Source organism: Apteryx mantelli, chromosome 15, assembly GCF_036417845.1.
Source record: "Apteryx mantelli isolate bAptMan1 chromosome 15, bAptMan1.hap1, whole genome shotgun sequence".
In the NCBI taxonomy this organism is placed as follows: domain Eukaryota; kingdom Metazoa; phylum Chordata; class Aves; order Apterygiformes; family Apterygidae; genus Apteryx; species Apteryx mantelli.
This window is the reverse complement of record NC_089992.1, coordinates 14,775,802-14,802,964: the sequence shown is the minus strand read 5'-3', so window position 1 is coordinate 14,802,964 and position 27,163 is coordinate 14,775,802. Positions and strand designations below refer to the sequence as shown.

Sequence of the window (27,163 nt, the reverse complement as noted above, 5' to 3'; positions counted from 1 at the left end):
GCCTCAGCAGCATCCCTGAGCGCCGGGCAGTCAGACTCCTCCTCCCCGCCTCTCGCTCCTTTCCTCCCTCCCTGCTTCCTTTGCAAAGATGGCAACCGAGGGGCTGCAGGAGAACGAGACCTTGGCATCGCTGAAGAACGAGGCCGAGAGCCTGAAGGGCAAGCTGGAGGAGGAGAGGGCCAAGCTGCACGACGTGGAGCGTGAGTGCGGCCGGCGAGCGCGGCGGCCGGGCCGGGCGCGCCGAGGGAGGGGCGCGGGGGCCGCGAGCCCGGGCTGCGGCGGCCGGCGCTCGGCTGCGGCGGGCAGGGACCGGCGGGCGGCAGGAAAGCGCGCGGCGCTGCTGCCCGGGCCCGCCCGCGGAACGGAGGCACGCCGCTCTGCAGCGCGAAGCGGGCAGGGCCTTGCCCCGCGCACGCCCCGCCGCTGTCTGACAGACGCTTTTCCGTATTTGCCGAAGGCGAGGCGAAAGCGTGGTGGGCGCGTGGACACGCGATAAACACACGGGATAAACGGGAAGCGAGCGCAGCGGCGGGCAAGCGGGCAGCCCGGCCTCGCCGCGCCTCGGCCTCGGGGGGCGCCGGCGGGAAGCAGGGACGCGTCCTCCGCACGCGTGCCCCGCTGTGCCCCTCTGTGCCCCGCTGTGCCCCTCTGTGCCCCGCTGTGCCCCTCCGTGCCGCTCCGTGCCCCTCCGTGCCCCTCCGTGCCCCTCCGTGCCCCGCTGTGCCCCTCCGTGCCCCGCCGTGCCCCGCCGTGCCCCGCCGTGCCTCTCCGTGCCCCTCCGTGCCCCTCTGTGCCCCGCCGTGCCCCGCCGTGCCCCTCCGTGCCCCTCCGTGCCCCTCCGTGCCCTTCCGTGCCCCTCCGTGCCCCTCCGTGCCCCGCCGTGCCCCGCCGTGCCCCGCCGTGCCCCTCTGTGCCCCGCCGTGCCCCGCCGTGCCCCTCCGTGCCCCGCCGTGCCCCGCCGTGCCCCTCTGTGCCCCGCTGTGCCCCGCCGTGCCCCTCCGTGCCCCTCCGTGCCCCTCCGTGCCCCGCCGTGCCCCGCCGTGCCCCTCTGTGCCCCGCCGTGCCCCGCCGTGCCCCGCCGTGCCCCTCTGTGCCCCTCTGTGCCCCGCCGTGCCCCTCCGTGCCCCGCCGTGCCCCGCCGTGCCCCGCCGTGCCCCTCTGTGCCCCTCCGTGCCCCGCCGTGCCCCTCTGTGCCCCGCCGTGCCCTGCCGTGCCCCTCCGTGCCCCGCTGTGTCCCTCCGTGCCCCTCTGTGCCCCGCCGTGCCCCTGCTCCTGGCTCAGGCTGCAGAGGCACAACTGCTCGTTTTGCACCGTGTTTGGTGCAGGGGGGAGGCCGACAGACGGGGCAGGAAGAGACTGGGACAGACTTCGCTCAGTGGATTCTGAGATTTATTTGCTTCATTTTAGTGCGCATCTTGGTGGCAGAAATAGAGGTTAAACCTAGCCTTGTGGAAGCTGATGGTAATTTACTTTAATGAGGCCAGGATTTCACCCAAAGTATATGGCTCAAAAAGGTGCAATGTTTCCAAAAGCAACCCCTCTTCCCCCCCAAGGAAACAACTTACTGCCGTCTAGGGCTGATTCAGAGGTGCTGGGTGATTCCATCCTCCAGCTATCAATGCTTGACTCATTGTTATCAGCTGCAATTTCTAGATGCATGGTTAATGTAAAATAAATGATGTGGACAGACTTCAGCCTCCTCTGCTTCCAATTCAGGATAAAAATAAGTTAACTGTATTTTTATAGAACTCCTCAAAAACATATGAAGTCACCTGAGATACAAAAATGCTTTTTATTTTGATTACTTCATTTTTATAATTGTGATGATGTATTGAAATTCTTTTTTTGAGAAAATGTATGTAATTACTAGATTCCTCTGAAATCCTGTGGCTCATTTTATTAGCAATTTTAGTAGGTCATTACAACTTTTATTTCTTCCATTTTGATGCCTTAAATGTTGAAGAGGAATGTGAGTCTGTATCCAGTGATTTAGCTGTTAATGTTTTGTAAGAGCAAGGGACTGGCAAACACTCCTAAATTTGGGGGGGAGGTTTAAAAGAATTTTTTTTTCTAGAGTAAATAAAGCATTTTCTTGTTTAAATTGGATAATCATGTTATTTAAGTGTCCTATTGATAGGAATCATTAAATAAATGGAGATGGCCTCGTTACAGAAATGTTACTGTAAATCATCATAATCCTACGATGTAATTTCTGTATCAGAAGTAGTGGGGTCTCTGTTCAGACCACTTAAGCATATGCGTAAATCCAATTTGATCAGGAAAGCAGAATTTTACCTATGATTGCAGTGATACTGTAACTGTGCATGTCATGATAGTCAGTCATAGGATATTTATGTCTTTCAGTAAAATCCGCAAAATTATGTTGGAAGACCATGTTTACTTATCCATGACATAATTTCTAAGGCAAAAGTCTTACACCACTGCAGAACAGTGCTCCCTCATGATATTTTATATCATTGATCAGAGCTTTTGGGCACTTAAATTATTCCCAAGAGCTATTTCTGCAGAGGTTAAAAGTTCCAGAATAAAGCATTTCTTTCATTTTTTTTCTAATCTAAAATTATATCTTTCACTTTTTTTTAGTCTGATCATGATTTTCCCTCCATGGTTCCCAAACAAACAACTAGCTGAATTAGGGTTGTCCTTATTTGTTCAACTGGTTTTGAACTGAAGCTCTCAAAAATGCAGATGGAAAGAGGAAATACCAAACATACATTTGATTTTCAGTCCTACAATTTTAAGGATTCAATTCTGTAACTTGGAATTTCAGGTACAGATAAAGCAGTTTGTCTTGTTCATGTGATCCATAGATTTTTAAGGCCAGAAGGGACCGTTAAGACCAACTGACTTCCAAAATAGGAAAGATCAAAAACTGATACCCAGTATTGTCTGCATCAAGTCCACAACTTCTGTTCAGGCCAAACCATATGTTTTAGAAAAATAGTCTGCTTTATCTGGACCCTTGTAAAACTACTCAGGTTACTCATTGACTCTAGCTGATGTACTTCCCTGAGTGCAGGATTTTTAACGCTGTTTTGAAACAATATTGGAGAATACTTCAAAATGATTATGTGATTCTAAAACCTGTGCTAGGTGGGCACAAGATTATTATGGCTGTGGTTGGAGATAAGTGTCCTCAGAGAAGCAGTAAAGCTAAAATAGACCATTCCACAGAGTCTAGGTTGTATTGGCATAATGGAAACACTGCCTATTGTCTGTGGAACACTTGTTTTTTCAGATATTTTCTGGAGACAAACATCTTTCCAGCTGCCATAATAACCTCCTCTCCACTGTTTTCAGGTCTTTTGATTGGATCAGTTAGCAGGGTTCAGTGGGCAAAAGGAGAGGAAAAATGTATCTTTTCCTCAGTGGGCTTATATGGTACTTTCTCAGACCTTTTTACTTGCTCCTGACCCCTGTTAAAGATGATTCTTTAATGGACAGGAATGGTGGCTAGCACTTGTCCCCTGGCTAAGTGAGAGTGGAAGAGCAGAGATTTCAGGTTGAGAGCCTTATGCTGGCACAGTTTGCTGGGCTGGTGTTTTTGAAGAACATCTATGGAAAAGCTAATCCATTAGAAATCAGTTTCTGATTTAGGCAGAAATTGCTCGCCTGACCCTGTGCCAGGGAATAATCTCAAATAATGTTAAGGATGCCTGTTCTTTCACTGTGACAGCCCTTTCCAGTCCATGAGCATTCTTGCAGCAGCTCTAGAAAATACAAAGGTGTGAAGCAGCAGCATAGCTCCAGAGCAGTCACCTGCCATGCAGGGCGTGAGCTGAGTCTCCAACATTGTACTGAAAAGCTTAAGCTTTCCTCCACCAGCTCATTAAAGCATGTGAGCTTCTGCCTTTATTTCAAATGGTTTGGGTCAGGCATTGCCCCTTTAGCTAACAGCAGCTGTGTCATCTTAGGTTTCAGCATGGACAAGCACACAACATATGGAAGGGCTGGATCCTATTAACTCCTCTCTGGATCAAGTAATTTTTAATTCTGGTGCCAGGGTCTCCAACCCCTGCCCCAGGACCTCCACTCCATTGTGAGACTTGAGGTGACTTCCATACTCCATGGTGCTCCATGTGAGGTGTATTAGAGCAGTTGGAGCTGCCATGGGGCTCCAGAACACATTGTGCCCCTGCTCAGCTCCACACTGAATCAACAACACTGGAGCAGCGCAAACCAGTTTCCTCAGATGATGCTTTTCCCCAGATAAGCACAGATGACCCCAGCATGAGGCATCAGGGTTAAGTGAGATGGTTCAAGTTGTGTTCGCTGCAGTGGGTTGAATTTTACATCAAAGTGAGTTTGCACAATTGGAAATTTTGAGGGAGTTTAAGAATATCAGCTGAAAGTACTGCTATTAAATGAGGTATGAAATAACTAACTTCTGCAGAGGATGTTACTCAGGAAAGCTGCTTGCCTGCCCTCTCTGTTTCTTGTTCTCATTAAAAAAAATGCTGACCTACTCAAGGTCTTTGAGGTCTATAGACGCTGTTTGGAAGTCGGGTAGTGCACTCTTAGGGAGAACATTGAGCTTCTCCACTCGCTCGGAGCTGTGTTCTGCCAGCACCTGTCCCAGAGGCCTCCCCCAATGACATGGCAGAGCAGTCTCCAGTGCCGACAGCCAGTACCATATCACCCTGCATCGCAGCTGCCATGCACCTGGGACTCTTGCGCCTGGAACAAGGGTCTTACTATGAAAACCTTGGAGATTTGGTGCTCACCCCCTTCTTTTTTATGACTTTTCCTCCATGACCCGGTAGCTGTCTTCCCTCCTACTTGAGTACCGCTGGGCATGTGTTAGGCTGGAGGCTGTCCATGCTCTTTCAAGCCTCAGTCAGACTGAATATTTCCCAGTAGGAGGGGAGAAGGGGGCTGGGTAAAATATATTTTAGTTATACTTGGATGTGATAGTTTGCGAGAGCTTGAGCTGCTACAGCCCTGAGTGAGTTCATCCATATCTTTATCTGGTGAGTGTGTTCATAGACTGCTCACCGTGGCATGGGGCTTTGCAACCTGTCAGCTCTGAAACAGAATTCATTGTTTTACACCATAGACTGATACTTCATGGATTTATTCTTGCAAGTAACATTACTCAGGAGCATAAAGGTTTGCCAGGGCAGAGCTTTGATACGGGTCTCTCTTAACGATCAGTTCTTTGCAGTTCACCAGGTGGCAGAACGCGTGGAGGCACTTGGCCAGTTCGTGATGAAGACCAGAAGAACCCTGAAGGGCCATGGAAATAAAGTGCTCTGTATGGACTGGTGCAAAGACAAAAGAAGAATTGTGAGCTCTTCCCAGGTATGCCACTGTGTAGATGTTTTTCAAAGCTAGTGTTGGGCATTATAGAAACCTTTTCACAGAATCACAGAACGGTTGAGGTTGGAAGGGACCTCTGGAGATCCTCCAAGTCCAACCCCCCTGCTCAAGCAGGGTCACCAAGAGCACGTTGCGCAGGATTGCGTCCAGGCGGGTTTTGAATATCTCCGGAGAAGGAGACTCCACAACCTCTCTGGGCAACCTGTTCCAGTGCTCTGTCACCCTCACAGTGAAGAAGTATTTCCTCATATTCAGATGGAACTTTCTGTGTTTCAATTTGCGCCCGTTGCCTCTTGTCCTGTTGCTGGGCACCACTGAAAATAGTCTGGCTCCATCTTCTTGACACCCTCCCTTAAGATATTTGTATACATTGATAACATCCCCTCTCAGTCTTCTCTTCTCCAAGCTAAACAGGCCCAGCTCTCTCAGCCTTTCCTCATAAGAGAGATGCTCCAGTAGTAGCCCTTCGCTGGACTCTCTCCAGTAGTGCCACATCCCTCTTGTACTGGGGAGCCCAGAACTGGATCCAGCATTCCAGATGTGGCCTCACCAGGGCTGAGTAGAGGGGGAGGATCACCTCCCTCGACCTGCTGGCAACACTCTTCCTGATGCACCCCAGGATACCATTGGCCTTCTTGGCCACAAGGGCACATTGCTGCCTCATGGTTAACTTGGTGTCCACCAGCACCCCCAGGTCCTTCTCCGCAGAGCTGCTTTCCAGCAGGTCGGCCCCCAGCCTGTACTGGTGCATGGGGTTATTCCTCCCCAGGTGCAGGACCCTGCACTTGCCCTTGTTGAACTTCATGAGGTTCCTCTCTGCCCACCTCTCCAGCCTGTCCAGGTCTCTGAATGGCAGCACAGCCCTCTGGGGTATCGGCCACTCCTCCCCGTTTGGTATCGTCAGCAAACTTGCTGAGGGTGCACTCTGTGCCTTCATCCAGGTCATTGATGAAGAAGTTGAACAAGACTGGACCCAGTACTGACCCCTGGGGGACACCGCTAGCTACAGGCCTCCAACTAGACTCTGCACTGCTCATCACAACCCTCTGAGCTCTGCCATTCAGCCAGTTCTCAATCCACCTCACTGTCCACTCATCTACCCCGCACTTCCTGAGCTTCTCTATGAGGATGTTATGGGAGACAGTGTCAAAAGCCTTGCTGAAGTCAAGGTAGACAACATCCACTGCTCTCCCCTCATCTACCCAGGCAGTCATTCCATCATAGAAGGCTATCAGATTGGTTAGGCATGATTTCCCCCTGGTGAAGCCATGCTGACTACTCCTGATCACCATCTTTTTCTCCACATGCTTAGAGATGGCCTCCAGGATGAGCTGCTCCATCACCTTTCCAGGGATGGAGGTGAGGCTGACTGGCCTGTAGTTCCCTGGGTCCACCTTCTTGCCCTTTTTGAAGACTGGAGTGACGCTGGCTTTCTTCCAGTACTCAGGCACCTCTCCTGTTCTCCATGACCTTTCAAAGATGATGGAGAGTGGCCTAGCAATAACATCTGCCAGCTCCCTCAGCACTCGTGGGTGCATCCCATCAGGGCCCATGGATTTGTAGGTGTCAAGTTTGCCTAAATGGTCTCTAACCCGATCCTCCTCAGCCAAGGGAAAGTCTTCCTTTCTCCAGACTTTCTCTTTTGTCTCCAGGGTCTGGGGTTCCTGAGGGCTGGCTGTAGCAGCAAAGACCGAAGCAAAGAAGGCATTCAGTAACTCTGCCTTCTCTGTATCCTTCGTCACCAGGGCATCCACCCTATTCAGCAGCAGGCCCACATTTTCCCTAGTCTTCCTTTTGCTGCTGATGTATTTGAAGAAGCCCTTCTTGTTGTCCTTGACATCCTTTGCCAGATTTAATTCCAAATGGGCCTTTTGGCTGTGTTATGTACTCTTTGCAAATGATACCTGTGTATAGCACAAGTGCTTTCAAGATGCCCTTAAAGCAGTTCATTGGCAACATATTTGTTCAGAGAGCACAAATCCAAGTTACTGAGCATTGCTACACCTGTTGTAGTTAAAACTCTAAAGAGTTTTTGCCTGTATATATACAGATTTCTCTAAGTATTCCATACTACAATAGAAAATAAAGAGAATGCATTTGAGGCCAAATTACACTTTATTTCCTTGTTCTTTACAAACTCAATATTCAGTAATGATTTCAATTCATGTGTTCAGAAGAAATAATTAGGAAAAGGGAGAGGAAAATTTTTGATTCTTCTGAAGATTTCTGTGCACAGAAATTTTTTCTGCAGTATGTGATCGGTGCAACCTTGAAAACCTCAACCATCCTGCCAAAATTACTGCATTTGCTTGGGCGTTTTGAGAAACAGTCCTGACACCTGCTCAAGACCAGTCTCATTAGCTGAGAGAAGGTAATGAGATAATTACTTTCTAGATGTATTGGTTCATCCTGAACCAAGAATGGTAGTGAGTGAGCTTGTTAATCTCACAGCTTTTTGCGGGCCTGTATGAAATGTCAGGGGTCTCACTTTTGACTTCAAGAACTGTAATGAGTCCAGGTACAGCAACAATTGTTTCTTGCCAGTAAACATTTCACTTTCGAAATACAGGGAGGATAAGCAATATTATGGGCATAAGACAAAGTAGCTGGCCTGAGCGCATAGACAAAGCCATTATGTTGCTTTTTTCTGAGTGTTCTTATTGGCTCGTTAGCTAATTGCATCAAAGGATAATCGAAAGTTAAGTAAGTGCAGTGAGAAGTAAAGAGAAAAGCAGATAAAGGACAGGAAAGCAAAGATGAATAAATAGTTCAATATTCATAAATAGTCCCTGTGAGTGCTGCCAGCTCTGAGAGTGATTTGCAATATAGGTCACCTATTTTATTTGTAAGGCCTTTGCCAGAGCCACCAGTAGATTTTGTATGGGAGATGTGGCTGGCTTTACAGATGGTGGCTATAGGCTGGGAGAAATATATCATTGCTGAAAGGAAGCAAGTAAGAGTTCATTCTAGTAATGGTTTCCTGGGGAGACGATCTTTTCTGTGATGTGTGCTGTAAATGAAAGAACTTCTCATAAACAGGCTAGGGGAAGCCCTTTTAAAAATAAATCAGTCTTTTAAGCCCACATTAGTCATTCTGTGAGGAGAAGATGTGCCCTTTTCGTGGTTAAAGAAATAACTAGTATGAGAAGTGTCTCCTCTGTCCTTCGTTACACCATTGTACTATTCTTAAGACGAAGACAAAAATTTTGTGAGGGAACTGAACAGGGGATAGAAATGAGCAGCAGTGTTCTCCTGAAATATTGGAAGTAGGCTAACAGTAATGCATCTGGAAGTCCTCAGTTTCTCAGCGTTTCTGTCTCTATCTGTGTACTTTCATTTAGGATGGGAAGGTGATCGTGTGGGATTCCTTCACTACCAACAAGGTAGGTAAAACTTTAGAGTAAGCCTGAGATTTCTGTGCATAGGACAAATGATGGTGGGATAACGATGGTGGGTTGGAGGGCTCACAAGTGTGTCGCAGAAGGCTCCAGGATGACTGGATAACCTTCAAACCTCCAAAAGCACCTCAGGCTGAGGGGTCCAGGGCAAATGAGCTCGCTTGCCACGTCTCTGAGCAAAGGGCCCGCGTCCTGGAGTTGGTCGTGCTCAGCAGGGTGCTGCTGGCAGGGTGGGATCTGCCCCCGTTGCTGACAGAGAGGGCTCCCAGCACACGGCTCCGCATGCAGGGAACAGCTGCCTCGCCACGCACTGCTGCGGGGGAAGGCTGGGCTGGTGAAACAGAGATCCTCCCTGGGTAACAGCTGTACCAGGTGCCATGTTTAAACAACTGGAACCCTTCAGCCTTGGTGTTCACCATGGCATGGTGCCGCTGCTTTTCTGAGCCCTGCCAGTGCCGCCTCAACACCCACTGCTCCAGATACCTGAGAAAAAAACAGGTTGTTTGTAACTCTCCTGCATGCGTACAGCAGTGAGACCCTTCTAAAGCACCGAGTCCAGTAACCCCAATAAAAGATGTTCTGTGATCAGTTTGGGGCTCATGAACAAGGTGGAACCTGTCAGGAAGGGAGTGACTGTCCATCTTCTTGCTGTTCCTCCATGTTATATGGTCAGGGTTTACCCAGCCTCAAGTTGGGTTATGACTGGGGGAAGCATCTGTATCTTTCACCAACCCCTAGGAGGTCCCACAGCAATATTAAACATATTACTCTAAGCTGATTTCCTTGCACCGGTTAGAGAAATGGTGATGTCTGAGCTTTACGGAGATCCTGTATTTCAGGAACATGCAGTGACGATGCCATGTACGTGGGTGATGGCGTGTGCGTATGCCCCATCCGGATGTGCCATTGCTTGTGGGTGAGTTCCCAGTTTCTGCAGCTGCTTATGCAGAGAGGCTTTCCTTGTAGCAGTGTCCCAGCGGCTTCCCAGATGCTGACAGTTATGAGCTTGCTTGTCTTGATCATGAACAGGAGGACTGCACTCAGTGCCTCTGATCCTGTTCCCATAATGGTTCATACACACAATCTCCACTGACATCAGTGCGATAACATCTGTTGTGTAAGCATGGCAAATAATCCTCTTTAAGCATTTATATCATGGCTTAGGAATTCTGCCTGCGTGCAATTCTCTGTTCCAGTTTGGTTGCGTGTGTTGTATACATCTTTTAAGGGAAAGCTGTTTTAACCATGATCTTAGAGGTGGACAATTAGCACAAGGATATCTGAGGGAGAGATCAGACGTTAAGGATTATCAGCACTTGAATAGATCTTGGCGAGGGGGGGGGGAGGCAGGAGGGGCAGTAACCCCATCCTCAATAAAGATAATCTTCTCCAACTTCTCTGAGGGCTCAGGTTTGAACAAATGGATTTTTTCCAAGGAAGAAAACAAAGAGATGTGACATTGGCAAAACACCTTTTAAAAATGGATGGATTAGACAAAGAAAGCTTGGGGCAAGAGAAAGGAACAAGGGAGACTATTTTACTGTGCAGCTAGCAAATATGGAAGGAAGCAGACTGAGATAGAGAGACTTCATAAATGTGTTTGGAGAAGGATTCTGGAAATTGTACGATTTTGACTAAAACTCAAAGATGGCAAGTAAGCTCTGTCTTCACTCTCCTAAGACAGGCAGGGAGAGTGTATATGCGTTGCATTACCTAGTTCTGTGCAACTCTTGTGCTGTCAGTTAAGTGCTGTGCACTTAATACAAGACACAGAATCATTAGTTGGCGGTGTGCCTGGGATCTCGGAGACCAGGGCACAGCCTGAATCTCCTAGGACTTTAGGAAAGAGTCAGAGTGGGCACATCTGGCCCGTGAGACCCAATCATATCTGGTGTAGATACAGTTGGTAGTTGGACACACTAGCTACAGAGTCAGTATTTATATTGCCATTTTTCCAAACTCTTTTTAAAAACTCTGTCTCCACACGTATTAATTTGCTGTACCATCTTTCCATAGGAGTTAGGTCATATTTATTAAGGTAGAGGAATAACAGCACTTTAAAGACCAGTACTCACAATCACAAAGGTCAATAGAAAAATGCCGGTTTGGCTTTATGCAAAAAAATTAACCCTAAGGTGACTGCTGTCTCACCTCCCAGTTTATACTTTACGGAAGTTTCTTTCAGTGCCATTTATAAACTAGACGAGGGCAAAAAATACTGGATTTCAGCTGCTGAAGTACTGTAAAGTAAACAGTGTGGTGAGGCATCTGAGGCTTCCCTGCACAGGGAGATTCCCAGCTAGCATAATACAGGGAAGTCAGTGATCATAAGGATTTGGCAGTGCAGCGCTGCCAGGTGGTTTCCTTCTTATCGCCGCTTGCCTTTTGTCATTGCAGTTTTAACCAGCTCCCTTCTCTCTGTTATTACTATTATTATTCTCTTTAGAGGCCTGGACAACAAGTGTTCTGTGTACCCACTGACATTTGACAAAAATGAAAATATGGCTGCAAAGAAGAAATCCGTTGCAATGCACACAAACTACTTGTCTGCCTGCAGCTTCACTAACTCAGACATGCAGGTAAATGCATTCCCTACCTGCTGCTCACTGTCTCGCCATGCCTAACTTGGGCTGCATTTGTACTTGGTGCAAGTAACCTTCCTTGCACCTGAAGCATTTTGGCACCCAGTGCCATGTTCTGCACCATGCAGGGGCTGCTGAAAACCCTCACTGGTGGCAGTGAAGGTGCTGCGAAAGCTGTTGTAAGGAAATGCTTGTTGCAGCCCATGTGGGGGCTGCCGTCGTCACGGCTGCTCCCTGCAAAGGCCTGACCCTTTTGCTGCTCCCCGGTGAAGGGAGCTCGCTGCTACCGGTGCTGTTCATTAGATCTCTGCTGGCTTGTGCTTTTAGGAGCTCAAACTAATACAAATAAATAAAAACCCAGTTCAGGTAACACTAGATTGGGTATGTGCTGTGCCAGCTGGTGGAGACTGTGTTGTTGGCCTAATTTGTCCTGGATGTCTAGCCAACTTTGCTTTTGCAAGTATTGTGCTTTCCTTCTTAGTACTTTTTGTTTGTACCAAGTGAGATATGTGAGCTCAAGATGAGGGTCCCACAGGGCTGGCTCTCTCTCTACGTGTAGTGGTGTATTCCCGAGAGAGAGAGAAAGGAAGTGATGTTATCCCCGTTTCGCAGCTGGGATTTGAAGCGCACAGAACCAGCGATTGCTCAAGGTCGCAGGGGGAGTCAGTAGTAGCAAAGCAAGGAACAAAACCCACCTCTTCTGAGACTAGGCCAGCTTCCTCTGTACTGAACATCTAAAAGATCTGTTTCTTCAGGAACATGAAAGAATGAAAGAAGCCAGAATAATCCTCTCACCCGCTCTGGCTCTACAGCTCTGTAGCAAAATAAAGGGAAGGAGGGAGCGTTTTCATTGTTCTCCGTGGCAGCAGGGCTGGGTACAAAGGGAATACACTTGTTCCCTTCTTTCTAGATATTCGGAGCTCTTATGAAAGAAATATGAGCTCTGATTGTTTCTATTTCCAGACATGAGATACCCAAGAGTAAGCCGCTATTTGCCATTCTGTGGTTTCAGTAATGACTCTGAGGTGCTAATTCAAGTCTATTGCCATGGAAACGGAAGGCCTGGAGGTACCACAGCGCTCAGGCACGCTTAGCTGGGACCTTGCTGTGCAGGAGCCCTGTATAATTAGAACAGCATCCAAATTAAGTGGAAACCTTTTGGTGAGATAGAAAAACCAGTATTTTGTTTTCTTGTTCATACCTATATGCATTGTGATTAAATCCTACAAAAAGCAAAAAATATTTATTTTTCATAATAAAAAAGAAAGAAAATTTGGATCTTTTTTCTCCATATTATATATAGAAAACATTACATACAAAATTACATTGGTGTTGAAGGGAATGTATCACTGTTATTAAATAATACCAACAGTGGATTTAGATGCTGTATATACAGTGATTCAGAGACTTTTCTGAAGAATTTATAATGAAATTTTCTTGAGATTGATAGGCTTATGCTTTTCAGTGAACATTTATAGCTCTGCTTTATTTAAAAATACAGAACTGGTCTGTCTAAGCCTCTGCTAGGACACAGTTTTGTAAAAGATAATAGAGCATCTTGAATTTCTTATCTCTCTCCTCTTATCTAATGGCCTAAGTACTAAAATTATTCACTAGCTCTGAAGCTGTGAGGTGAAACAAGCAGGCTACGCTGGTGTTTCCCAGCCCGCGCTGGGCTGTGCTGGGCAGCTCTGCTCCCCTGGCTTGCAGCAGTAGTGGGCTTGCTCCCGGTCCTGGCCCGTGCTCGAGGCCTCCCCAAGCCCGGCGCCAGCAAGAGCGAGGAGCGCCCGCAGCACCCAGCACCAGGTTCACGAGCGCTGCTCTGCTGCCTCTGCTGCTTTCTGGAAGGGCTCAGGTTTCCTGCAGAGTGGTGAAAGTCAGGGGGGATGTAGGGGCCGGGGTCCCTAGGCGTCTGGTAGGCGCAATGGAAAGGGAGGAGAGCTGGGGGTGATGCGTCGCCGGTTAAAGCCGACCTCAGGCTGCGTGGCGCTGCGAGATGTCCCATCCTTCCCCCGCCTTGCCCCTCCTCACGCTCCCGCGCCAGGCCTGGGCTGGCTCTGCGCTGGGAGAGGTGCGCGCTGCCTTCACAGCAGCCGGAGGGAGCGTCTCTGCCTCAGCTCCCCACAGAGCCAGGAGAGACCAGCTGCTTAAACTGGGTATCCACAGTCACGGTGTGTGATAATGCTCCCCATGTGACAGTGCTCTGTGTATATTAATAGCAGCGGTTAACTGGGATCTCGAGTGTTTTGCACAGGGAAGCCAGCCATGCTCCCAGCTCCCACGCTTCCCAGAGCTGAGAATCAAAGTGCAGCCCGTGGGGCATACCGTGCGGCTGAGAAGACAGAGCGGGGGTCACCGCTTTCCCCCACTGCTGCCCTCGGCCTGCGCTTGGCACTGCGAGGCTGGGGGTCGGTGAGGGCAGCAAGGAGGACCGGTGCTTCCCGGGCTCCCCCAGCGGTGTGCAAGTGCGGCCTGTTACCGCCAGGTGACAGGCAAGGATCCCCCATCCCACGCTGCTGGCGCCCCGATGGAGGGAAACGAACATCTAAAAGCAATGATTCTTCATTCCTTTCTGGTTTTGTACGACAATACCCTGAACTTGAGTCCAAAGCGTTTTGTGTTAAACGTTATCTGGAGCTGCAGCTATGGGTTGCCAACAGACCATCCCCTTACACCTTTAGTTACCTCTACGCCCCTCCTATCTTTCTTACATGCTATTACAAGAGCAGATCCTCAGAGCTGAAAGTCTCTGTCCCTCATCCTGAAGTACAAATATTCCAGAGAATAGAGAAAATTATCAATTGAGGCTCAAAGCTGGGCTAAAAGATAATTTAGGACTTCCTTCTGCTAGTCTGCTAATCTCAGGATATTAGCATGTCTCTACTGCAGGATTCACAATAGTCTGTTCTGCAATTTTTGCAGACCTCTCTTTATGAGAGAGGTTTTTGGAGCATCTGTCAAACATGATCTGTGTTTAACCTTTATGCAGCTCTGTGAATGTCTTCACAGTTGTGTGATAATTTTCTTCTTGAAGTGCATTTTCTTTTTGGCTTCTGACTACTCACTGGGATCCCTTGAGTTTCTTCACTGAACATGAAAATAGCCTGTGTACGAAACTGAAAGGTCTCCTAAGTTCGCCTTTGTCTCTTCCATGCTCGTGCACAGGCACCCTTTCAACCTACAGAATTTGTGATTGCATAACAGCTTTGAGTGCCAAGGGGAAATTTTGAACAATTGAGCATCATCAGGATTTAACCACAATAACAAGCCATGATCACATGTGCTTTCTGCAAGCACTGCAGCAGATGAGAGAAGCTGTGATCTATGTTCAGTCAGTATATGCTCAAGTCCTTTCACGCATAAATGGTTTTGGACAAGTGAGAGGTGATGGACTTGTCAAACAACTGTCTAGACAGACTCACTTCCCTTTCAGAAAGTCCATGAAATTCAGTTTTTTGGGTTTGACCTGGTTATTTCAGGCAGAAAAAAATGTAGAGAGTTAAACAGGTATACTAAAACAGGTATATTTAAATCCAACAGTTCTTTCTTTTTTTCACTCCATTTGAATTCCAGCAGCCTAACTGTGGAGAGGATTATGTACCTGGGAAGACAGGAATATAAATCTGGTTTTACCTCCTTTTGGAGGATACAGAAATACCAGAAGAACCCTGTTGACATCAGTTCTTCAAACCCCACTGCACAAAACTGACCATTATTTAATAATGTGTACACTGTATAGTAATAGCTGTGTCAATACTCCTTTCCTTTCCACTCTACTTTCTTTTCTTAAAAAATAAAAAATGCAAACTCTGCTTAGATCCACATTGTTTTTATGATTTTGATTTATTGCATAGTATTATATGAAGTTGAAGCCGTTCTTGGTATATGTGTAGGATGCTAGGGGTTTCTTCATAAACTTGAAGATCATATGCTGATTTTTGTATCGTGCCTTTTCTTGCCATGTCCTGTAGATCCTGACAGCAAGTGGAGATGGGACTTGTGCACTCTGGGATGTTGAGAGTGGGCAGCTTCTACAGAGTTTCCATGGTCATGGAGCTGATGTTCTGTGTCTGGATCTGGCCCCTTCTGAAACGGGAAATACCTTCGTTTCTGGGGTAAGCAGGAGCTTAATATAAAAATAAGGTATGTGGAAGGGAAAAGGCAGCAAAGCAGGAGGCTCATGATCTTATTAAGAGAATACTGGAGTATTTAGTGGGAGACCCAGTGAAATCCACTCATTGCAAGCACATTTCCCAAGCTGGAGCAAATTAAACCTCTGACTGTGGGGTCAAACCCACACCGCCAGTCTGACTGCAGTTCTGCTTACTTAACAAATTCCACCCCACACTAAAACAGTCCAGCTCATGATCAAAACAAAGCTTCTCCTGGGAAAGGAAAAGGCTCAGAGTTAAAGCAGCGGGTTCATAAAGCAGGCAGAGGTGTGAACCCCCCTTACATGGGAGCCTCCGCACAGCAAACAGCCTCTCACATTTGGCTCCTTTCTCGCACCCAGCTGTTAGGAGTCAGGGACAGGGAGTGCCAGGCTGCTGCTCAGGGCATCGAAGCGGGGCTGTAAATAATGTACATGCCGCTGTGTTGCTCAACTGCTCCCCAGAAGCCAGGGGGTAGCTTAGGCACTGGCTTAACTCTAGCACAAGTTGGAGCGGACACAGATGAGGTGTGGCCACATCTTCAGCTGTTGCTAAGTACCCTTTGCCTTCCAGTGGTACTAGAGGCATTTAAAGCCCCTTAGTCAGGCAAATGCTGCCTGCCTCCCTATCTTGGCCCAGAGGAATATACAAACCTAGCAGGGCCCGCAGAGCTAGTTTGGGAAAGTACACGGTGCATCTTCTCATTCTTAGCTGGCTGCTGAGGAACTGCTCTCCCCAGGGCAACTGAGCTGCGACTGCTTGGCATTTAACCAGGCAGTAAGTCAAGCGAGGTATAAAGGTGATTTGGACAAGGCTTAGTTCCCTTTCAAGGTGGTGGTGTTCTTTCCCACGTTAGAGGTTGAATGTGCTGGTACTAATTGGCAGGAGCTGTGTGATGACCTCTTAAGGAGGCAGGTTGCTACCAGTAACTTTGCTGAAGGTACCTGGTTTCTAAGGGGAAAGTAGGTACCTTTGCTTGGAGTGTAATAGCAGCCAGGAGCTTGCAGCTGCTGCCTCACAGAGGTGCCTCTCCCAAGGTGCTGTGGTCCCCGCTGGTGCTAGCCCTGTGCTGGTCCTGCTGCTCGCTATTGTGCCAGAGGTTGCTGACCATGGATTAGGAGATTCCACTTGTCGTGCTCTGAGTCAAAGTGCTGTCTATACACAATAAACCTGACCTCTTCTGTTATGGCTCTTTTATTTAATTTGGCTGGCCCATCATGAGTAGAGCCTAACACATTGGCCCGGTTTGTCTGCTGCTAGCACAGCTGCTCTGAAGCGTGACTGAAAGCTAATTCCATCTGAGTGCATTAGTCTTCCCAGGCTTTTCTGTAACTCAGCTTACTTCCCAGAAAGGACAGATTCATTCTCCATGAGAACAGCTCAGCTTATTATAGGGCAAAGAATCACAAGCAGCTATGGTACCACTAAGAGAATATGTAATACTTGTGTCGATATAGCATCTTGGGCATGTCTGTGCTTACAGGGACTTAACTCATCAAATGCAAAATACCACCACAGCAAAGATTTGTCTTACATTGATTTGATGTGGATATAGCCAAAGCAGTAAGTAGTACAGCCTGAAGTTATAGTGGCATAGAGAGGCTCGCTGTATTATGGCTACATAATACAGTAACCTTGAGGTGGAATAAGCAATTCCAATACTACAGCATGTAGACTGGGTACTGTTAAATTTAACTACTTAACTAAAAATCACAGCCCTCCTTAGAGAGTTGGGTGAGCTCAGGGCTGAGCCCCTAGATGTTGTGCTCAGTGCTCTCTGAGCACTGTTCCTTGGGGTAAGTTTGATAGCACTCAGGGGGCCCATCTCTCCGCAGGTGGTTGCTGATTTCTCCTTCAAAACCTCAATCAAAGGACCAGCTTGTCAGATTGGTCTTGCCCCCAAACTCCCAGAGAGGTCAGCAAGAATGGTGCACATGGAAGCAATGTGAAGGGCTGGGCTTGGGTTGTGGCTGGATTTCAGAGGGAAATCTGTTGAATCCAAAATGTTCTCCATCTTGTATGTTTTCCCTTATGCAGAAACCACAAGCTGGTACAGAAGGAACATTATCTCCTTTAAATAATGGCATCATTAGTAAAAAACTAGGATTTAATTTCATTAGAGAGTTGCGGGAAAAGAAAAAGAGAGAGAGATGTGAATTGTGAGGAGACTGTTTAGTTTAACTAGCAATTATATCTGCTTAAAAATAAATAATGCGTGTGCTACAGTCTGCTCAGCAGAATGTGCTTGCTAGGCAGGAGCAGGCAGGAGGCCTAGCCTGCACCACACTCCCTGCACAACTCTGGGACTACTGGGATCTGCACAGAAAGTCAGAGGTCCCCTGAGCTAAGCCTCCTTACTGCCTTCCCTTTAGCAGGGTCATACTTATTAAAATCTCCCATCACCCTTGAAAAAAACCCCTATGTTCTTTCTCTTGTCACTAGTATTGTGACAGTAATGAGACACTGCAGCTGAGAATGAGGCCAGAGCTGGCCCTTCGTGTAAGAGACGGTCGCTACCCTGAGGACCGAGCATTAAATGATCTTTCTAAAGCACAGCTTGGAAGGACGGGTTAGGTTTTCACAATGAGATGAGATGGTGTTACACTTCTTTTGTCTAAGTGACCTCGCAATAGAGCACATGGACATAGAGCCACAGCAGGAGTTAAATCTAGTGGGAGGGTGGGCAGGGGACCCTCCAGATACAATTATTTCATTTTCTGTTTCAGTGTATAAAAAGAATTTGTCCTAAAACTTTAAGTGCTGGGTATTAATTTTTTATATCAGGCATGTTAAGTGGTAGAGAATGAGTCAGTCATGCAGGTTTGTTTGTTGGTGGGGATTGCAGGATGCAGGCACGGCAGCGGCATTAGCAGAGCAATGCAGTGAGTGCTGGTCGGTGTTGGACAGCGTGCGCAAGCACCTTGGGCCTGTCTGCACAAGAACGCCTCGCCAGCCTCCCCTCGCTGAGCGGTACCGCAGCACTACGCGAGTGCTCGTACGTGGCACCCCCTTAGCCTTTGTGTCCTTTGTGTCATACATTCCTCCAAACTCCAGCTGCATCAGTTTTGGGGGTTCCAGTATGGCAAACTCTGGGTCTGCTTTGCTGCTTAATTCTCCTCGGAGCTGTGATGTTCAGAGCCCTGTGAACATAGTTGGGCTTGAACATGCACCTCAGACACATGAGGGGTGCGTGTCACCATTTGCACAACTGTAGTGAATTTTTTTGTCTTGTTAGGGATGTGACAAGAAAGCCATGGTTTGGGATATGCGCTCTGGTCAGTGCATCCAGTCATTTGAGACCCATGATTCAGATATCAACAGTGTCAGGTCAGTATGTTTCTGGGTGAGGACACGTTTGTGATGTTGAGCCATGCACTGGTTCTATTATTGAAGTCTGACCTCATTCAAGTAATGTAATGTGTTCTGGTCTTCTTTTACTCATGCACAGATATTACCCAAGTGGAGATGCTTTTGCCTCTGGTTCAGACGATGCCACGGTATGTTAATTCAGCAACCTAGTTTAGGGAAGATCTGTTACCTCTCAAGTCAGATATTCCTAAAAGACCAGGTCACATCTACAGATATCTTTAAATGGCTAAACTGGGCCTGTGACACCAAAGTCACAGAAACAATAATTCTCTAATATAATATATATGATGCTACCGGAAAATTCTAGTAAGGCTTTTTAGGTGACCTCTGTAGTTTTCTGCATGAGGTATTCTCCAAATATTCCATTACAGATTTTCTATTTTTTGAAGTTTTATGATCAGAATTAGTTGTCTTACTAGAAGATATTTGACCACATGCAGTCATTGATCATAGCATAGGAGGAACCTACAGCTTGTGTTAGAAGGACCAGCACATTGCAAGGGCATGAACAGAGCCTGACCACAAATGTGCACATCCCTGCAAGGGAGGAAGCAAGGCAGATACAGAGGGGCAGTGGTCTCAGCAGTGCAGTGCAGGGCAGATCCAGTCAATTTACCTTAGAAGCTCTGTGTATCCTGGGAAAGCAGCCCCAGGTTGCCCTTGGCTATATTCCCTTCCTGTGAGCCTGACTCATATTTCCAATGCTTTTTACTGGGATGAGTCATTGCATCCAAGTCATCCTTGATGATATAATAGCTCTTGCCAAATCTTACTATCTATGAACATGCTGCTAGGAGGGGGCACAGTACATTTTGATTCGTAATTTTGGTCAGTGCATTGCATGCAAAATACCATTTATCTGCTGGTGCCCTCAGGCCCCTGCATGATCTGCATGGGCCAGCGGATCTCGCTGCAGTCAGTGGGTGTCCACAAGGGACAGCAGTCTGCCCATAGGCATAGTCTCGCAGGAGCTGAGCTGACGGTAGTCCTAATTCAAAAGGGAATCTGCAAGAGGCACCTGGCACCTTGCTTCTCCTGTCTCTTCAAACATCGCACTGAGTTGCACGAGGGTGAAGAATCTTTCTGAAGTACTGTCTTCCAAGCACATTTTGAGTCTTCTCCAAAACTGGCTAACCTCAACAGAAACTTTCCCCTGGACTTCACTGGATGTGGAGACCTGCCGTGGCACTTCTGGAAAAAATGTATGCTGCTTTTAGATCTTGAAAGCTTCTGCTATAAATTAACACCACTAGCTCTGTGGTGAGCCCAGTGCATCTCTGTGCATTCAGATGTGGCACTGGAGTATGTCAGATGTTGAGAGAGATGGAGAAATTCTCCATCATTAAATTCCAATTCCAATTCCACTTTCTTCCCACCCACCCACCCCCAGTACCACTGGCTCTGGGCTCCTGTGCTTATTAATTCATTTGATGAGTTTTCTTACTTAACTATTTCTGACTCCCCTGACCTGAACAGGAGAATGGAAAATTCCATCTTTGTACTTTTGACAGAGGCTTCAGCAGTTTCTGCCTACTCAATTGTTTAAATGAAGAAGTTCATGTTTTCCGTGTTACAGACTGGTACACTGACTGGTATCCTTGACCTGATTTGTATCCTTGGGGATTTGGGGGAACAGATAATCCTGACTGTCTGGAGGGAAATCATAAAAGTGTGTTCACAGAGCAGTACTGTCACCTGAGGTGACCCTGACTCTGTATCAGGATATTCAGATAGAATTATTCATTAGTGCATAGCACTGGGAAACTTAGACTTCAAATACCTGGCAGCTTACCATGATGCTGTGAATAAAACAGTCTTTCCTTTATGTGCAGACTTGAATATCAGCCATTTTTCATTAGTTAAGTCTTAATATTAACAAACCCACCTGGCCAGTGTTTGCTTAAACTCAACATATTAAGGAAGATTTTCAGTTAAAATAGTTTCAAAAATGCATTTTGATTTCAGGCCTAACAGGCTGCAATTCTGAAGGGCACTGAAATTTGATCTGACTATACATTATTTCCATGTTAAACAAGCCTAAGTACATTGGCAAATAATTAAAACAGAAATTTAAGGTTGTGGAGGTGATTGGGGATTTTCTCTAAGAAACAGAAACCAAAGATTTGTATAAAAATGTATCACAAATTATTTTCATGTTGATTTTTCAGATTTGGGTGGCCTTGCTGTTGAGACAGACAGGCCTCCCATTAGACCAGTGGCTGTTTTCTGTCCTGTCTTACTCAGAGCAAGGATTAGCACTTAGGCTTCCCTCATGCCAAGGGACTGTCCCAACCACCATGCTCTACAGTCAGTCTTCCTGAAGCAGATGAGGGATTTAATCCTGCATCTCCCGGATTCCAATTATCGCTTAGACCATTGGCTTTAAAGACTGTCCCCTCTGCACAGCTAGGAAGCATCAGAGTACCCTAAAATGTAAGGAACCACAGTGGGGAAGCAGGAGGGTAAGCTGAGAGTGGGAGGACTTTCTGTGGGTACCCAGGATCCAAAAATCAGCACTAATCTCTTTACAGCAGGACAGACTGGAGATTTAGAGAAGTGGTTTGGAAAAGCAAGTTCCTCACTCAGTTAATACAAAACAACATTGTGTTGTTTAGACCCCACTGGACTCCTGAGGATTCCCAGTTACAGTGGGCAGAAGTAGCAAAAGGAAAGAAGCCAAGCAGCAGTTTCCTGTGATGCCTGTTAAGCTGGGGTCCTTCCCACTCACATTTTTTCAACAAGAGTAGTAACTATTGACACTAGCTTTTAGTGAGGCATGTGTGTTGTTTTTGTTTTAATCCTAGTGTCGTTTATATGACCTTCGTGCAGATAGAGAAGTAGCAATTTATTCCAAAGAGAGCATCATTTTTGGAGCATCTAGTGTGGACTTCTCCCTCAGTGGTGAGACCTGGATTTTGGATGTTATCTTGGTGTTGGGATTTGGTGCAGATTGTAAAGTTTTGTCAGTTTTAATTTGATAAAGCATTTGCTATTACAGATAAAAGCAACATTAAATACCGAAAGAAATATTTAGTGCATGGAAGCCTTTTTTCCTCTGTAAAGAAAAAATATTCCTTAAGTAACCTAACTGGCTATTGCTTAGCTGTAGTGATGAAGAGTATTTTTCTGGCCCCACCGAAGGCAGGAAATATTTTACCATTAACTACAGCTGGCCTAGAATTACATGGTAATGATTAAAAACATTTCAAAGGAAACATGAAATGTAACTAAAATATTAAGCACACTCACATAAATAGTTTATAAAGGATAATAAATGATTAATAGATGGTAAAAGTATGTTAGAGGGGCATGAAGACAGAGCCATTAACTGTTTTTCACTACCGATCCAGAGACCTGAGCTTGAGTCCTTTCTCTCCTCCCTCCCTTCCTCCCCTCCCCTCCCCTGGACAAGCCCAAAGCTGCCTCCGCCGCCCCACCTGGGGACGAGCGTGTGGCGCGTCTTGCCACCCCGATGGGAGCTGCCCCTCCGACTGCCACACAGATGGTCTGGGGACAGTCACAAGCACCATAGCAGAACTGCTGGGGATAGTGAATCACTTACCAAACTGTTCAACCATTTGTATTCAACTTTGTGAAGCTGTTCTTGTGTAAAGTCTGAGCAGAATATTCTGACCCACAATAGCAACTGAAGTGCTTTTTCAGTCTCTCATTACTTTGGATTGATCCCTTATCTCTAATGACTGAACAGATTCCATGTATTTTCAACGAATATTTTAAACTAACTTAATTTTTAACTATATTTTAACTAATTAATTTTAATTAATTCAGCATTTAATACAGATAACTCAGCTGTGGAGGGCATGCATCTAGCAGGAGCATAGCTAGCATGTGGGAAGCAGTGCTTGCAGCCCACTGACAGGCAGAGGGAGGTCTCCTCTGGCAGGCACAGGAAATATGGGTTGTGGCTGGTTTGGTGATGAATGTCCTGCAGAAGGCCCTTGCTGCAGTCTAGAAATCTTACTGCTTAAGACCTTATTTTGTACAAATCTAATTCTCTTTGTAGGTCGTCTACTGTTTGCAGGTTATAATGATTACACCATAAATGTCTGGGATGTGCTGAAAGGGTCTCGTGTGTCCATTCTATTTGGCCATGAAAATCGTGTTAGCGCCTTGCGTGTGTCTCCTGATGGGACAGCGTTCTGCTCGGGATCCTGGGACCACACTCTGAGAGTAAGCATTTGGAGGACTTGGTTTGGGTGTTTAAAAAAAGAGGGTGAGAGAGGAGTTATCACAGGTAAATTGGCTCTAGAGGGACTAAAATCCCCCAGATTTTCAACAAAATGAAATGTTTGTAGAGAAGCAACAAAGATTTAGGTTTAAGCAATATTTCTCTGTTAAGTAAAAAAAATGAACAGGAAATTCAAAACAAAAAATCCCCACAAAATGCTAGCAGAACTTTTAAGAGAATTTTGAATTTATGGCTTAAAATCATAATTTTGCCTCATATCATTGTTGCTGACAGCTTGTACCAATAATCTGACTGCCTTGCCAAATTTTAAATGTTTGATAGAATAGTCAATGTCATAAATGATTGTTCAAATCTCTTTCTGCAGATCTGGGCTTAACCTGAGATCCTGTATCTAAAATCAAATGAAGACTTATACCCTGGACTACAAAAGCTGCATAAAAAACACCCCAAAAATCAAATATTTGCTACACTATAAAATGGTGATACTGAAACCACAGATTAACGCAACTAGGTAGAAAATGTAATCTGCTTGAACACATAGCAACCATCAACTTGTAGTAAAATGAAATGTTTTTAATTCTGTTTTTGAAACTACCTTCTGCTAGAACTAGTTTAGTTAAATATAAAAAGAGACTTTTCTCTGAAGTCATCTGTATGATAGAAATGAGTACTTCTGTGCACATTATGTATTTATTTGCATGAACTGAGTTTCTTTTTATGGTAAATTAAAAAAAAAAAGATTCCTGATTTTATTTTATATATAAGCATAAGACTTTGGAAATAGACTTTGGAAATATTCCATAGTAGTGTGTTGAATTTTGATATTGAGAAGTGGAAAGAAAAACAACTCTCTGATACTTTATGATGGCATTATGGATGGCCGAACCCTGGTACTAAGTAGAGCAGCAAAGGGCCCACTGTGAAGGTACAGGCTGTTGTGATAAAAAGGTATTTTTTGTACAAAAAAATGAATCCTTTCAATCCCTGTTTTTTCCTACTTCCTTTTTAGATAGAAATGTCATCTCTGTTGTCTGAATTTAAAGAATCTAAATGTATACAAAAAGATTAACTGCAAAGTTGAGGGATATAAACATGATTTACATAATCATGAGGTACTATTTTAACCAGTAGTTTCTTAGAAATTTTTAATTGTATCACTTGATGAGTGAATTTTCTTTTACATAAAGGGATACTACATGCTAAGCACTAGGCACCATTATGCTGATGGTCAAGTCTTTTCCAAGTCAGTCATAGCCATTCTATGATCACGATCCTTATTTACATGTTGGCCAGTTCACACCACTTTGGCAGGGTAATATAGCCTTAAATGTGTATAAAGGCAATATATTCCCATTTTAAGGTCCTTGTGCCATACGAGAGCAGTATAAGTTAATGTAAATAGAGTTTAGACCTTACAAGCCAAACTGTACAGTCCTTACTCTAACAGATCTCTCACTGAAGTGAAGGCAGTTTTGTCATAACTGGACCTCAGCGCAAACAGCAGTGATTATTTGAAGAAGTACTCTAAGTCACAGTCCTGCAAACATGTGATACAGGTACCGTGCTTACCAGAATGAGCAGTCCCAGCAGATCGATGAGCAGGTAGGTTTCAGGGAAGCAGTGTAACTGGCCACATGTGCTTGCAGGACCTGGCCCTCTGTGTGAACGTCCTAATGTGATATAAAGCAGGACTGGAGCCGCGTGGAGCCAATGCTGTAGAATTAAGATATATTCAGGTAAATGGAGATATAGTTAATTATAGAACTATTGGAAAATTCTATCTGTATTCATACATTGGAAACTATTGAGATTAGAATGTGTCACCTTTGCTCATACGGATGGGTGCTGAGTTGAGCTGAACAGAAGTACTTAGGGAGTGAAGTATTGGAGTAATGCCAGGCGCCAGCAGAGTCTGGCCTCCAAAATGCAAGTAATAAGATACATATCTGAAAAGATGAAAGGTATGATTTAGATTTAGTTTGAAACAGTAAACAGTAAACAAACGATCACTGGAGTTGGCTGTTCACATAAGTTAGATGTTCAATAACCTAATTCTATTTAAAAATGGATTTTTTTAAGTTGTATAAAAATTGTTTTAGAAAAGAAGTCTCCTCTTTCATGAAAACATTAGGTTCCATGAATCCATGACCAGTTCTGGCCATTTCAGGGGAAAGGTCAGCCTTCAGACCCTAATGAAATAATTCAGCTGTTTCCACTTGGAAAAGTCCACTCCAGTGCTTTGCAATATTTGTGGCAAACTGTCCCTGTAAAAAACTGAATGCACTATGGAAAATGTAATGTCATATAGAGCTCACTGTGCAATACTGAGTCACTACACTGTACACATTTGATCTAAAGATGAATATTAATGTTTAGATAGTATTTATTGGTAAGATATTTGTTTTGAACATACTACATTGTGTTGATACTTATGAATGGCCTAAATATAATAAATTGTATTTTACATATTGCAAATGTGTATATAGTCATTTTTTCCCATCAGTTAGGTAATTGTAATAGAAGCTATTGTTTGTGTTTCTTGGCATTTATTTTTTGCAACGTACAGTTTCTTGGAGCATTTGTCCAGCAAAGAGCCATGTGAAATCCAGATCTATCAGCAAATTGCTTCTGCAATATCTTCTGAAAATACTCAAGGTGAGCAACAGTAATGGTGAGAGAGCAGTCCTTGAAAATACCTGATCTGTACTCCATCTGAGTTCCTTCTATATTTAGGAGGCCAGAATTCAGATTGTGTTTTCCTGCCTAGTAGAATCGCAGCTAATGTGATGTTTCCTTTTCAGATCTTCATCACTTTACCCAGGAATGCACTGAAAAATGCAGAGTATGTGTCTTGTGGGAGCACAGGATTCTCCTCATATCGCAGAGTGACGCCAGTAGAAGTTAGGCACCTAAACACTATTGAGTGCCTGGGCTATCACTTGGGTAAATCGTATTTGCAAATTACCTTAGATGCAGCAGCTCAGCTTTCTGCCTTCTCAGCAGAAGAGAACTGTGCTAGGATCAGCTGTTGACTCCACTTCAGTGTAGGTTTTGTGATCAGCATTAAGACTGTTGGTGGAAGTGCTCAATTTAGACACTGAAAAAGCACTACCTCAACTTAAGCACATTGTTTCATTTCCTTTTCTTTGTTGGGTGGGGGAAAGTGCTGAGACAGCCTATTCTAAGTGACATCACTGCCAAAACTGTCACCAGTTCCAGTGAGAATAGGACAGGCACCAGATCTTGGACTTTTATTCTTGCAGGGAGAAATTCCCTGGTTCTTCCACTTTATGGCAACGTTGCTGGTATTCTGTATATTAGCTGTGGTCTCTAAGTAGGTTTGAATGGATTCAACACCTACAAAAACCATCTTTTTGTTTCTATGACAATAGTGGAAGCTGTGAACCAGGACAGACCTCAACTTCCCATCAAATAAAAAAAAATATAGGAAACAGGGCATTAAAATACCTAATGTCTATCTGGCTTCCTAAAAGTTGCCCAAGGAACCTTTGGAAAACACAGCATTTTGAGATGCCCCCATTAGGTCAGTCAAGCCATTTGTTCCTCAGAAACACCTCTCTCGCAGCTGCCCTATTCCTGTACATGGGGAGAGGTTTTCAACTGCTTCTTGTCCTTTTCATCTGTTTCTCTCACTTTGGTGAACAGCTGTGTAACTCTGGCTAGAGCAATGAAGCGGCGTTGTCACATCTAAAAACCCAGGCACTGGGCTCTATCTTTTTGACCTGCTCCTTAGCTCAAGCTGGGAAGTAAATGAAAAACAGTCCAGAAAAGATATGGAAGCTGCCAATAACAAAGTTGAAAGTGCAAGGGAAACCATAGCTAGGGCAAAGTCACTGTCAGACTGCTCCATTCTGTTAAACAAAAATACCATATAAACAGGAAGGGTGGAATAGGATATTGCTAGAGAAATAGTAGCCTCTCCCTCTTGCTCTCCTGCCATGAGGAATGCGATAGGAAATTCCTGCTTGAGGATTAACAATCATAAGGAAAACTTTATAGTTAAAAAAGCATGTGTGTAAAGCACTGGTGGAAAGTAAAGATATCATTTCAGCTATTGCACTAGCACAAAAACACAGTCTAGATTTCCCTGAT

The 27,163-nt window shown here is 45.5% G+C and overlaps 1 protein-coding gene across 2 annotated transcripts; it reads left to right on the top strand.

Moving 5' to 3' along the window:
* GNB5 (G protein subunit beta 5) lies at positions 1 to 25,525 on the top strand. Of its 2 annotated transcripts, none has more exons than XM_013957288.2 (11): positions 1 to 200; positions 5,186 to 5,322; positions 8,682 to 8,723; positions 9,578 to 9,654; positions 11,185 to 11,317; positions 15,292 to 15,435; positions 18,707 to 18,798; positions 18,920 to 18,968; positions 21,645 to 21,741; positions 22,865 to 23,031; positions 23,415 to 25,525. In XM_013957288.2, exons 1-11 carry the CDS (start codon positions 89 to 91, stop codon positions 23,424 to 23,426), a joined length of 1,062 nt encoding a protein of 353 aa, XP_013812742.1. In that variant the 5' UTR covers positions 1 to 88; the 3' UTR covers positions 23,427 to 25,525. The 2 variants fall into 2 exon arrangements, with proteins under 2 accessions (XP_013812742.1, XP_013812743.1); XM_013957289.2 differs by having other exon boundaries at positions 196 to 200; positions 5,176 to 5,322.
* The last annotated feature ends 1,638 nt before the right edge of the window (positions 25,526 to 27,163 follow it).

Excerpts from the sequence above, each read along its gene's own strand:
- GNB5 (XM_013957288.2), top strand. The coding sequence starts at position 89 with ATGGCAACCGAGGGGCTGCAGGAGAACGAGACCTTGGCATCGCTGAAG. Across the intron at positions 9,655-11,184 it reads GGATGTGCCATTGCTTGTGG|AGGCCTGGACAACAAGTGTT; the intron begins GTGAGTTCCCAG and ends TATTCTCTTTAG. Across the intron at positions 21,742-22,864 it reads TGTGGACTTCTCCCTCAGTG|GTCGTCTACTGTTTGCAGGT; the intron begins GTGAGACCTGGA and ends TTCTCTTTGTAG.